This window comes from Nothoprocta perdicaria, unplaced genomic scaffold (genome assembly GCF_003342845.1).
Source record: "Nothoprocta perdicaria isolate Ctin4 unplaced genomic scaffold, notPer1 scaffold_50, whole genome shotgun sequence".
NCBI lineage: Eukaryota > Metazoa > Chordata > Aves > Tinamiformes > Tinamidae > Nothoprocta > Nothoprocta perdicaria.
In genome coordinates this window covers 2,356,655-2,370,403 of record NW_020455755.1, presented here as the reverse complement: position 1 = coordinate 2,370,403, position 13,749 = coordinate 2,356,655, and the positions used below count along the sequence as shown (strand labels likewise).

Genomic DNA, 13,749 nt, shown 5'->3' with positions numbered 1-13,749 from the left:
TTGCTGGGCTCTGACCCCGGGGCCTCGTCCGGGTGAGGGTTTAATGGCTGCGGTGCTGGAACCTCATCAGGAGGGAGGTCGTGAAGCAACCGCTTCCCATGGGAAACACCCTGCAAATGCCGTCAGAGCCAGATTGAGGGGTAAATATTTGCATAGGCTTTTGCAAACTCATTTTTAAATAGATTATACAGGGAAAACTCTTTGAGCCTATCGTGACTTTCTTCAGTGTCTAATTGAGAGCATGAAATGCTAGTGACCTAGTATTTGTTTCATTTGCTTATTGATGCATCCACTTAGTCTTCATACAAAGTGGTAAAACTTTTATTTGTGGCATGAATGGAAAAGACTGCAACAACCTGGGTCTGCTGTGAAAGGAGAGACTGGGGCCCAAATCCAGCAGCTCGCATCAGGTGTGCAGATGTGTGGCTGTTTTGCCCTTCAGGTGCAAGCAGACGAGGTGCCCAGCAGCTACAAGGGGCTTCTTGGCATGTGCCAAGAGTTCAGCAAAATGCTGTGTTGCTCAAAAAGGTTGAGTATTGCTCTGTTTTGGCTTCAGACCGAAGAGGCTGTTGAGCTGTGACGTTATTCTGCCTATTTGCTGCTAATGGTGTTAACTGAGCTCAAATGTGCAAATGTGAGCCTGTGAAGTGGGCCAAGCTTTGTTTTAGTTTTGCCTTTAACATTTCTCCTTTTCTGTTGGAGGTTTATTATTATTATTAATTTATGGAATGACTAAGAGAGCTTTAAATCAAAGGTCATCCTTCTTTAAACCTCATTTGGCGAGCCGTTCAGATAGAGCTAGCTTAATGTGCTGCGTTTTCTGTGTCTCAAGGGAGTTACTGGTTAATTGCTGCTCTGGTTTCCCAAGAAGTACAGATGAGTTGCCCAGGCAGTTGGTAATAAGGAAACTAGCTGCTGTTTCCTGATGAAAGGTGAGAGATAGGAGTTGTCAGCCCTGCATTGTTCCCTGCCCTCGTAACTGCCCTTCCAACCACACCCTCCCCGTGGCCTCAAACCTTCTCTGTCCCTGTGGAATGTGCCTGTTGGTGCCCTGTCCCTGTTGAGGGCTGTGCTCTTCCTTCCTGAGAGCTCCTGCAGGAGAAGGGCTCTGTTTGGGTAGCTCATTAGATGCACTTCCCAAATCTCGCAGTGCAGTGACTTTGTGGTACCTTTATTTCCCTTCACGTATTCTCAGGAAGAAAACAGGGACTTCTCTCCCAGAGCTGCTGCTAACGAAACCACCTAAACCCTTCAGCCAAGGGCCACGCTTAGTGACGCGCAGCAAGTCCCGAAGGACGGTGCCTTTCAGCTCTGCTTCACAGGCCTTTTGAGAAGGCTTCTTAGCAGGTTTGCAGTGCTCAGTGTTTCTGTTCTGTCTCTGGAAGAAGCTGGATTTGCATAAAGGGAAAATACACTGTTAGCTTTACAAACACCTACAGCTCCACTCGCTTTCACAAAATGTCACTGGCTACATTATAGAAACCATATTTCCTTCAGTGCCCCTCACCTGCTGCAGCTGCTTGAGGCAGAGCTATAATACTCGAGTAATTTTCATAAAAGCAGATTTCGTTTCTCCAATTTCTTGCTTACATCTCAGCCCACATGAGCTCTTGTGACATACAGTTGCCATCGATGTGGCAGTAGGAGACTCAAGGTGGGAAATAGCTGCAAGAAGCAGCTTTTAGGTGCTGAAAACCAGTTTTTAGTCAAGCTCAGAGCAATAGATGCCAAAAGAAACTCTAGGCATTTCTTCTAGATTTGTGCTGATGCATGTGGTGATTTTGTCCCTGCTGCATCCTTTTTATATAAACTTGTTTTGGACATTTCTGCCTGTGCTCAACCTGCCCTGCGCTCGCTGCAAAGCCTGGGGGCTCAGGGCGGTCAGGTGAAGTGTRGAAATCTCCTGTCCTGGCAGTAGATTTTCAGGTAGATTTCTACTTTTTCGGTAGATTTCGAGGGGAGTATTGTGATGATGTGAATAATGAAAGTGCTTACTTGGCAGGCTTGATCCTGAGAGTTCAAACTTGGGACCTTCATTGGTGTCCGTTCTGCRCAGTCCTCCTCGCCCTGGCTGTCCTTGGTGCTTGGTGATTTTCTTTCAGCAAGTCCAGGCCTGTTAGCTGGACTCTTGTTCAGCCTGGACGGGACCCCATATGTGCTAAAGCAAGTTCAGATTTTGGTTATAAGTCACTGAAGAATAAGCAACTCTTCCATTCCAAACCATTAGGGTTGGATTTTTTTTTTTTTTTTTTTTTTTTTTAAATTGCACTTCACCATGAAACAGCCTGTCTGGAACTTTATGGAGGAAAATAACATGAAAATAAGAGTTAATGCCTCACAGAGAGGGAAATGAAGCTTTCTTCTTGGAGAAGGGTATTTGATTGGGTTTATGTTCATCAGTTGCCAATCCTAGCTTGCTTTCTCTTCCCAAAGCTCAGCCTAGAAAGGAGGAATTACCAATTTACAATGTCAAATAACTGCATAAATACAATTGCTGACCAGATGACAGAATCAGGCAGGAATACAGGCCCATTGAAAATGGGGCTCGGAGGAAACTTCCCAGTGTTTTCTTTGCAAGCAGCAGTGATACATGACATCAGCAGTAAGCAGTTTTACATGAAAATACATATTCTTGAGCTCAGTATTGTTGTGAGCCATCTGGAGAGCAGTAGCTCTGAACTGGTGCCCAGCTCTCGCTGTACTTATTGAGGACGTTATAATGAACCTACAGCTGCCTTTGCCAACCAGAAGTACAGAGTCAGTATTTTATTACACCTCCAGTGTGTGGGATAAGGCTGCTTTCCATTTGGCTMCTTTGGCGGAGTTCTGCTTACATGTACCAGTAAATGTGCTATTACACATTAAAGCCTGCTGGGCAAAAGTTCAAATTAAATCATGCCATCTGACCACAATTACAGCATTCTCAGGCAACTGAGGTGTATTTCTGTGAGACTTTATATAAACATTACATTGCACACGTAACCAAATATGTACYGTAAGCATTGTCACAGAACGCACCCATCTGAGTGCACGTATACAGTTTAAGATGGCATCAGTTTCTCATAACTAGTGAAACAAAAGCTGACTCCTAACTGAAGCTCGGACAAGAGATGCTGAGAATTTTTTCTTTTTTGGTGTTAGCTGGTGGCTTATTCTCTGCACTTACCGTTCTCATTTTAAAAACAGGAACGTTAGTCTAGAGGAAGTCCTCATCTTTTCATTCTTTCGGTGTAATATTCCATCTTTAAAGAAAAATGTGTTTCGGCTAAACTTGTTCCCCCAATCCTTATTCAGAAGGGTAAGTACACAGTTCTGTGACTTTATTTTATACCACAAACTGTCTTAGAAATAACTGACTAGAATTTCTCAGGCTTGTACGAACATGAGATTAGGGTCCAGATTTCTTCCATTTATTCCCTGTGGTGCAGCCATACTCTTTACTGTGGAATATATTCCCAGCTCTTAACACTTTTCTTTCCTGCTGAGCCTCTTTAATCCCCATTTTGGGTTCTCCTCAGCCTTTTACAGTTTGCTCCCTGCAGCTGGCACCCTTTGCTCCTGAGGCCACGCTCCCAGCATCCGTTTTTCTGGGAAAGGGTTAAGCTGGTTCTGCTGATTCACGGAGGTAGGTGACTCACTCCCGCACCCGGCTGAGGGGAAGTCACTGTCTAGAGGGAGAGGATTCTCACAATGAGAAATCAGAGGAGACCATTGTGAACGCTGGGCTTGACTGAAAGAGCCGGAAAGGCTCTATAGTTAAAACTGGGGTTATCAGCACTGCAGGCAGGCGGTGAAAGGCTGTGCAGGGAGCAGGCCGTGCGCCTGGCCTGGCGAGGAGAGGTGGGGTAGGAAGCCCGGGGGCTGCAGGAGGAAGCCTGGAATTTGCTGCATTGGGAAAGCCGTGTCTGGGCTGTCCTTGGAAGCAGTTGAGGAAAGGCTCAGCTCTGTTCCTTGTGGAGCTTTTTATAACATATCACATCCATGAATCACATTCCTGAAGACTCCTAAGCAGTTTTTGAAGTGATGTTCCACAAAACTCGGCCTTTTTTAGAATACACTTCGTGTGTGTGTTTTCTATATGTTTCATCCTTCATTACTTACCTATAGTGAATGTATTAAGAAATGCAAAAGAAAATGAATCATTTAATATCCTTATGAGCTTTATTTTTTCCCAGTTGTGTATCACTTGGTAACTGGTGCATAACTTCCTTCTTCCCATTGATAAAATTCCTGTGTGTTTTTTTTTTTTTTTTTTTGGTGAAAACTACAAGTTATTTCCAGTAATCTTGAGCTGTTTCTGTTTGGCAAAGCTCTGCAGGTAATCCTCTTGAAAGCCCCTTGTTGCACTGAGGCTCTGTCCCTTCTGTATTGGTAGTCAGTTTAACGGTATAAGCACCAATATGTAGCTAAATCCAAATAAATTGTCTATTACTACCTCAAGGTTCTGTCACTTGCTATTTGATTATTAATTTTTTCCCTTATTATTGTAAACAGGTAAAAGTTGCTTTACCCATTAAATAGGTCTGCTACAGTTAGACTCCCTGAATCAGCTTCCAGGCAAGCTGCACCTGTCCCTTACGAAAAACAATAGTGAGATTCGATGCATTGTTCCTTGGGTTGTGGACATCCTGTGTCATTCCTAAACATGCCCAAATTTGCCTAAAACTATCAAGGCCAAGGCCATTGCTTCTGTTTTCCCTGTCTCAGTAATCCAGTGGCTTATGCTGACCTTTAATTTCATTCATTGACTTTAATTTCTAATGAAATAAAAGCCTTCTGTCAGGCTCAGATTGTCTTTTATATAATAAATTTCTCAGAAAAACAGAAAAGAACTACTCCACCTTCTAAATGTAGATGATAAACTTGATAAGTTATTTACTTCCTGCCACTCTGACCCCTCTCCTCCTCTCCACATCCTGGGGAAAAAAATACAGGAATCCAGCAATAGATCAAAAAATGAAGGCTTAGTTTGGAAAAGAGTGTGAGAATTTGAAATTGAGGTCGACAGCGAAAAACACTAACAGGAAGAAGCCTAGAAATGCATACAATTCCTGTCACCATGTTCTTCAGGGCAATGAAAAGTGTTACAATAGCTGACCCAACAGCTGCATTTTTTCACCTTTCTTTTTTTTTTTCCTTCTCTCTCTAGTTTTGAGGATATTGTGGGATAGAAATTCACAATTTGGACTGATGGGTATGGTCCCCTTATGCTGACTCAAAGACTGTTTTCCTGGGGAATTTAGAGTATTGTCCTTGATTTCTAATTGTGAGCAACTTCTTGCAGAGCTATCTTTGCTAAGCAGTAATTAATTTGTAGGCCTAGCTTTCAGCTACAGTCTTTCGTTTTTGTTTTTCCTAACTTCCTTACTGTTTTTCATATAATCACAGCTTAATTATGAGAACTTATTTTTCCTTCTAGGAGATACATCTTAGATTTGTRTTGTATTTCCTGATGTGGCTCAGATTTTGCAACCAAACTTAACCCAAAATCAAATACTCTGCTCCATTTACTGCAAGTGACATAATCCATAAATGCACCTATAAATACTGGATGACCAGGTTCATTTCATCTATAGTTGCAATAAGTGCCTGTAGGGGTTGCTTCATGCCCATAATTATGAATATAGTGAGATAACATAATGTTATTGCTGTAATAAAGTTGCTTGCTAACATTGCAGTAACGTTATCCRTTGCTCTCTGATTCCAAGACTTATCTGTCACAGCCTTTCTCAATATCTGTACCTGACCTGTGGAACAATCAGGAAGACTGTGTGTTCCTGGTAATTTTTCAGACATGGAGCTACCTCTTCTGATTCTGATACTGCAACTAGATTTTAGACTGGTAATAGATGAAATAGTTCTTAAAAACACTAGGGGGAATAATTTCTATGTTGCTAAACATCCTGTGCCTTTTGAAGGAGAGGAGGAAGAAACTCACCATACTSTCTCCTTTCCTGACCCTTTGTTCCTTGCAAACTTGATTTGCTTGTGCTGTTTATCTTAACTTCTTGTGCAATCTTTCCTCAAGCCTCTTGTGTCAAAATATCCTAGTTTGAGACAATGGTTTAAATTGATCAAAACATATCAGAAAAAACTTTTCAGTCATAACAGTCTCTTGGTTCTGAGCTACTAGGCAGTATTTAGGGAGGAAAAAAAAAAGTATTAAATGGAGTCTATAACAATAATTTTGAACTTCTAAACAACTCTAATTTCACTGTAGAATTACTGTGCAGATAGGGCTTGAAGTGTGACTGGATAATGATCATGGAACCATGTTCACTCTTCCCCTTTTCAGGGAGAATTCCTGAAACAGGCATGAGAATAACTGAATGAAAACTGATCAAATAAACCAGACTGAGTCATTGGATTGTATCCTGTGTTCTGCAAGATGATTACTGTCAAAATGTTTTGTCATAAATGCCAAGCATATTTTTAATAAGAAAAATTGATATATTTATTATATCTGCTTTCTCTTCCTACTCTTCCCTCATGCATGGTCCCCCTGCCACCTCAATTCTTATTCTCCTGTATATTTAAAATTTCAGCTATAATACTGAGCTATCAGTATAGCTCCTAATTCACACAGGTAATATTTCTGCATAAAATAGGCCGGATTCAATTCTTATGTTGTTTTCCTCCTGCTAACAAGCTGCCAAACTGTAGTTGTGGGTGTTATTTGTATGGTTTTGGAAGGCATATGAGAAATTAACCTTGCTTATTTATAAGGTGTCAGGAAATTTATCAGAATCTATTTCACTAAAACTACAATCATGCCAGTGATCAGCTATTACTACAGCTGTACTCGAGCAATCGTCAATTTAGCTTCTGTACTCACTTTCTTCAAATTCCATGATAAAATTACTTGAATCTTGTCAAGAAGACTGTTTGGCATTTCAGTTCTCATGTGCCAGAACTCCCTTGCAAACAGCTGCTCCAGAGGTCTTAGTGCTTCTGTTCTTGTTCTGAAGTGAAGAGGTAAATTAAACGAAAAAGAAAAGAACAGCAAGAGTGACACCCAGTGTCTGCTGTCCTCCAACTGAAGCCTAGCAGAATTACTTCTGYATTTGCCTCTGTATTAATTAAACATTTTAAATCTCAATGAGACTCTCTAATAGGGCAAGAGTTCTATATAGTCACTTTATTAGCCACAGTGGAAATGCCTTTAACACTTTTGCTCTCATTCTACTTGCTTGCTCACCTTCTAGTTAAAAGCTCAGAGGCCTGGCACAGAAAAGCACTAGGCTGTAAAGGAAAACAGTGGTGCCTGACSATCTCCTAAGGGAAAAGTCCTGGAGACTGGGTTTTCATTTGTTTGTTTCGCTTTGGTGCATACTTATTTAATACTGAGTGTGATTACTTCTATGGAAAAAAACCTATATTGTGAGGGGGAAGGAATTCCAAAAGYTCTCAATATGAACTGAAACTGAAAACACTAACAGAAGCTTTTATTTTTTCCCAAATCTGTTGTATTAACTTATTATGTAGAATCTCTCGCACCAATCTTTAAAAAAGCAGAAAGTCACAAATCTGTTCTGTTTGAAGCATGTGTGTGTGTGGTTGCAGAGCAAYAGGGGGTTGCAATAGCAATTGCAATCCCTTTTTTTCCTGTAACTAGTTCAGTACAGCTCTCTTTGCAGTCTCCTGCTTCACAGTGGCACCACCTTGTGGCAGTGGTAAAATTTACTGGAAGAGTTTAAAATTCTATAATCTATTTTGTTATATTCCCAGACCTTGCATCTGAAAACTAACAGCAGTTTGCTTCCCAAATATCTCAAATAATAAAAATATATACCTTCTGTTCTTAACACATGTATTGAAAAATATATTTATTAGATATATTAAATAGAATATCACCTGCCCACATGAACACATTCAGTTGTGACTTAGCTTTTATGTTCTAAAACATTCACGCACTACTTGCAAAACTGAGGAATAGTTACAGTCTTATGTAGTTGGGGAAGCAGATGCAAGTAGATCTTCTACTGAGCTGTACCTGCAGTAAAGTGCAGGTTGAGAATTTAAAAAAAAAATAAAAATAAAAAATAAAAAAAATCACAGAGTGGTGTAACTGGAGATAACCTGTTCCAGAGCTGTGAAGCTGTCCAGGAAGTCGTCCTCTTCAATTCCATATTTAGTGTACTGGTGAATATAGGCTCTGTGGGTTGAAGTCACATTAGACAGCAAGAACATCAGAAATGCTAACCATACAACCTGATTTCATAATATCAACAAAAATCTGTTTCCAGTCTGTAATYACACTGGTTAGTTTATACTGTTCTCTCTCGAACTTAGTTTTGTAATTCATAAGCCTTATAAAACACACAAAACTAGCAGTTTTTGGACTGACCCAGGATTTTTTTTTCCTTAAAGGTGCAGCATGCCCATATACCATTTAGAAACTGTGTGATTAATAGAAGAGTTTCTATGTATTATTTTTGGAATTGTTTTTCTGGAATGTAGAAGTCAAAATTCTAGAAGTTTTAGCACTGAGGAAATTGTCCAAGTGACAGCAATAGAACATGTGGCCTTGCTTATCCATTGAACATGAATGCTATTCTGTGTTCCTTGCTTCACTACTGTAGTTTGAGGATAAAGACAWTTCCTCTAAAGTGTAGGAAAAGTCTTCATGCTTATTCACCTTCACTTTGCTGAAAGAAAAAGCAGTTTTCACAATGATCTATTAGCAAATACACTGGTAGCTACAAATAACTTTTTTTTTTTTTTCTTACTTAGAAGCAAACATATTCCACGCCTTTCCGACAAGCTTGTCAAGAGGTTTCAGCAGGAACTGGCTATTGCTGACCAAAGCAGCAGACTTCTCATACTTGTTAAATGCTCGTGGTGTTTTCCACAGGTTAAAAGCATCCTGGGGGGTTAGCCATGATGTATACAGTGCTGGATCTTGGAAACTCCCTGTAGCAGAAATAGAACGGACCTTTGGACAACTGTAAAATTACAAAAGCCACTGCATCTTGAATTCAGTTGTCCTGTGTGGCTTCATCGGTGTGGGTGCCTGACTGCTGTTTTTGGCAGATTAGTTCAGGCCTTTAAAAAATCTGAAAASTGATGGGCCTATTTAAAAGGTACCCGTTTTAAATAGATTAATTAGATTATCTAGCAGAGTACTTTTATATTGTTACTTGCACATGCAAGCTATGTTCGTTACTCCAAAAGCAACTAAATCTATTTTTAGACAATATAGCCAAGTCACATATATAGCCAAGTCTGTATATAGTCACATATATCAACCTCAGTCTCTTCCTCCTTCCCTGAAGTGCTTCAGGAAACACAGATATCTTAGTTTTAAGTACAACAACCCTAAGTGATTATATAAGATGGCCTTGAACATTACAATGTGTTTRTAGATGGAAAATGTACCTTACTAATGAAATACATGGCCTTGGGTATTTTTTTCCACTTTCAGCAGAAAATAGTGTTGCAAAGAAAATAGTGGGATGTAAAACAAGAGTTACTGAGTTGTTGTGTTTTTCCTTCTCACCTGTGTCTGCACTGTGCAAATCTTTTCCTCGCAGGACAACCAGGTTGGCAATGGAAGTATTGAAATGCAGTGGTTTGCTTGTGGAATGCCTGGAGGGAATGGAGGAGCCTGGACATGGTGGTCTTACTTGCCAATTGATACCTAAGAAGAGGTTTTGGCAACAAAGAAGAGATAAGAGGAATAAGGATAAGAAGTTTATCATGAAATACAGATTCAGACTAGTTGAAGAGTCAAATGTTAACTAATGCTGTGCCACAAGCTAAGATCATGGGTTTGTAGTTTCTATCTGTTAATTAAGCAGCAGTTCTGGGCAAGAAATGGAGCTAATCCAGCAGTATTTATGAAATCTGGCATGGTAGTCACTAGTCTTAGCAGAGAAAAAGTATGTTGTTTCTATAGTTAGCGATTTACTATCCCATTCTTTGCATAACTGGAAACTATACTGAATTCTCTGTGTAAATGATATCAGAAGGCTAAGCATATGACTTCTATTAGTAGAAGATATGACAAAAATAAGCCTAGCAGAACTAGCAATCCAAAGAATGTTCCAAATGAATCATGTAAATTAAGTGCACAGTCAAAAAGTGCTGGTTTGTTTTGCATATCTTCAATAGTTATAATTAACTGAGATGTCTGGGAGCAAAAACAGGAGCAGGCTTGGAGGTCCTGTGGCAGCTGAGTGAATAGCTGAGTGAGGAGCAGCTGGCTGAGACAAATTCCTGCTCTCTGAGGGCAGCAGCTCTTTTCTGCACTCAATGAAGCTAGACACTGAATGCTATAAAGCAGTAAGCTTTATGTCAGCTGTAAAAATTTAAACACAAATAGTGACTAAATAGTTGCTAAAGATGAGTGAATGAATGGTTTTTACCTTCCTCCATTGCAGCATTAGCAATGAGCATCTGTCTTAAATGTTTGATGAGCCCTGGCCAACTGAATGTGCTGTATGCTAGGGAGTTTTCAGGCATCTGAGGTATGTTACGAAGACCCAACATCTTGAATTCAGGATGTGGAACTAAGGTCTCCATTAAGTCCCCTGCAAAAAGAAGTAACAATTGCTCAAGTTTGCAAAAAACACTTCATAGGTTAGTTAATACGGGAGAAGAGAATGAGGAATTTTACACACACTTAATAAGGTAAGAAGCAATGCATTTTGAGTTGCAAAAGTGACTCCAAAATTTCCTTTGAAAAATACATTAGTGTAAGTATGATAGTCACTGAAAATAAAAAGGRAAATAAGCTTTTGAAATTGGAAGTAGGGGTTTATACTCCTGACTCTGCTACCAAATTGGGGCTGAAATCTGAAGTTGTTTAATCTTTTGCTTCTATTATCATATCCTAAAAACTGGGTAGTATCTACACACTTTGGTAAGAAGACTAGAGAAAACTTCAGTCAACAAAATGAAATTGTTATAGAGCTGTGTGGGGACATGTTAAGAGTTATAATATAGTTAAATACCTAACGGGCTTCTGCTATAGTGTAAAGCACCTTCTGATGCGTAAATGGGCTGGAAAACACTTCCCAGCTGATGTGCAATGAGTCGATTTACATCCCTGAAGGAGATCTGTTTAATATTGAGGAGTTGAGCACAAATCTTGTGAACGACATCATTTTCATGAACAAGAAGGGCATCTGACGAGCGGTACAGATGTGACAGAGTGAGAACAGAGTTGTAGTTTTGAACGATGACCTGGAAGCAGAAAACCATACACAAAATGAATCGAACAACTCAATCTCATTCTAGTTTATACTGCTCCAGCTACTATTGTTTCTATAGTTATAATTTGGAAGTGATTATTTTCTTCAAAGTTAGATTAGGAGCTAGCATAGCTTTCAGGGTCAGAGAGCAAGACTTGTGGAACTCYATTAACACCTGGTAATATAAGAGCCAACATATATATTTTATTATTATTACTAGCTTGAGATTTCAGGGACCTTTTGATAATTTTGAAATATTTTTGTGACACCACCTGTACCAGCTATTAGGCAAACAATTCATTAGCTGCATTGCTTTCTGTCCTGTTAAAAGGTACAATTTACGAAAGGTAATTTTTTTTTCTATTCTCTCGTCTCTTTCAGTTGTTGACATTCTATGTTTTACTTCCAGAAAGCAGTTTGTTTATTTACATTGCTTTACTTCTGTAATCACAAAGATTTTGACATTCTATTTTGTAGAATATCTCAGGGACACATGATATTCACCTCACCAGTTCCATATGGCCAGATAACATGGTTGAGGATAAATGAGGCTGGAAAAGCATCCCTTAAACACTGGGTCACAAATGCTCCCAGGCCAGATCCTGTCCCACCAGCCATGCTCATTATTGTGACAAATCCACTGAGTCGGTCGCATTTCTCTGCTTCTTTTTGTACCAGATTCATGATCATATCTTTGTGTTTAGGCCCATGAACAGAGTAACTGTTGAGTAAGAGAAAAGGTAACAAGACATGGCAGATTATATTAAAATAAAAATGACATCAACCTATTAATAAAGCACACTTTACTTTTTTAGTGATATAACTTATTCAATAGCAKTGCCAATTCTGTCTCTTAGAAACAATACTCTGCTGTGACGTTTGTCTTGCAAAAGAAAAAGAAAATTAGCTGTTTATAAAATGTGCTGGTTGTTTTGTTTTTAAATGTATTCTTCACTTGTTCTAAAACAGTCTTCACTGCAAAAGCCAGTTTCACRTTGCACAAAGCAGTCGGTTAGACTGCTACTCTATTGTAAAAATAAAACAGGTTAATGTTACACTCTGTACTTGCAAGGCTGCAATTAAACAGTTCTGAAAGAGTCCAGTCTGCCCACCAGCCTGCACAGTTATGTTACCAAAGCCTGAAATGACTGTTCGTACCCATTTGCCCAGTTGTTCCCAGAGCCCTGTTTCTGGCAGAAGTGCGACCGATCATCGTATTTCCAGTAGCCAGACCTGGCAGCTACTGCTAAGGTTTGGCTGATTACTTTGGGTTCCATGTCAACAAGCACAGCTCGGGCAACAGGTACTGTAAGGAAGAAAAAAATAAAGTAAGAATAATTTGCCAATCTTGTAATTTGTTTACGCAAGATAGAGAGACTTGTACCAAGGCCCAAATTGCTTTCCTCGCACCCACATAAACTGAACTACCACCTTCAATGGGACAGTAAAGCATGTATTATTTCTGTACTCTTATCTATGAAATAAGACTGTCTGTGGGAAACAAGTCTTTAAACTCTGTACCTCCATCTTTCTCCTGACTGAAGAAGCGTTCTTTGCAAGCGTCCTGGTAGGATTCATTCTCCTTCTTGGAACACAATCCATGCTTGCCATGGACATCACTGCAGATAGCATTAAATACCTCATGCCCAATTTGATTACCACACTGACCAAGCTGGACTGTGACAATTGACATCCTTGCTCACTCTGTATTTAACCCTACAAAGAAAACATATGCCTGTTAGTTACCATGGGGAAAAAGAAAAGAATAATCAAGTTGTCAGGTAGGTTCCTGATCAGTTCTGTAATTCATGTCATCTCTAGTGAGGAAAGGGCTATGCTGCAACTGGCTGTTCCTGGGGAAACGCTGCTGCCAGGAGGTCAGCCTGGGCGTCACAGGAATGCAGGTGACCAGTGAAAGGAAGGCACTCTGTTTACCGTTGCTATATACGTTAACAGAATCCAAATCATGGCAAGCAAAGTCTCAGTTTTACTTAGTAAAGCAGAGTAAAATAAAAGGCTAATGAAAAATCCAGCAAAGCCCTCAGGCAAGGCTATAGAAACAGAATAAATGCACTGAGAAAGTACTAGATGCCTCGAGAAATATGAGGCCTGTTTGCAAACCCAGCTGATGCCCCATCTTGCACTGCCGTGGGCCAGAAGCCAAAAAAAAAAAAAAAAAAAAAAAAAAAAAAAAAAAAAAAAAAAAAAAAAAAAAGATGAAGCAATGCAAGGTTCCCGGGAGCCCCTCCTTCCTCCCAGAGATAAGGTTTTGATATGACATTGGTACACGCACAACCACTTTCCCCACTTTGTTTTTGCAGTAATGCTTGTTTCTCATTTTTCCATTCCATTTTTTCCCCCTCTTTTCACAAGAGGCCAAGGTCACTATCTGAACTACCATTATTCTGGGCTGCTGTTTTTCATTTCATTTTCATTTCATTGCCTCAGCTGGGCCACCGAACGTCTGTCACAGCTGTCCTGCAATAGCTGCCAGCACAGAAACTCAGCCTTGCTGCACTTTGCAGGCAGGTACAGGCTACCATATGTCATTTTT

The 13,749-nt window shown here is 39.9% G+C and overlaps 1 protein-coding gene across 1 annotated transcript; it reads right to left on the bottom strand.

The window, feature by feature from the left end:
• Positions 1 to 8,045: 8,045 nt before the first annotated feature.
• TUBD1 (tubulin delta 1) lies at positions 8,046 to 12,953 on the bottom strand. The gene is made up of 8 exons (XM_026047998.1): positions 12,717 to 12,953; positions 12,354 to 12,501; positions 11,700 to 11,916; positions 10,956 to 11,187; positions 10,368 to 10,532; positions 9,500 to 9,640; positions 8,730 to 8,913; positions 8,046 to 8,155 (listed from the first exon to the last, which is right to left on the bottom strand). The coding sequence occupies exons 1-8, from the start codon at positions 12,886 to 12,888 to the stop codon at positions 8,053 to 8,055; spliced, it is 1,362 nt and encodes a 453-aa protein (XP_025903783.1). The 5' UTR covers positions 12,889 to 12,953; the 3' UTR covers positions 8,046 to 8,052.
• Between the last annotated feature and the right edge of the window lie 796 nt (positions 12,954 to 13,749).

What these genes read in the sequence shown, in the direction of transcription:
- TUBD1 (XM_026047998.1), bottom strand. Translation starts at nt 12,888, where the DNA reads ATGTCAATTGTCACAGTCCAGCTTGGTCAGTGTGGTAATCAAATTGGG. An exon ending in CTATAGCAGAAGCCCGTTAG is followed by an intron (nt 10,533 to 10,955) that starts GTATTTAACTAT and finishes TTCTTTTTGCAG; the next exon opens with GGGACTTAATGGAGACCTTA. An exon ending in TGGAATATGTTTGCTTCTAA is followed by an intron (nt 8,156 to 8,729) that starts GTAAGAAAAAAA and finishes TTCAACCCACAG; the next exon opens with AGCCTATATTCACCAGTACA.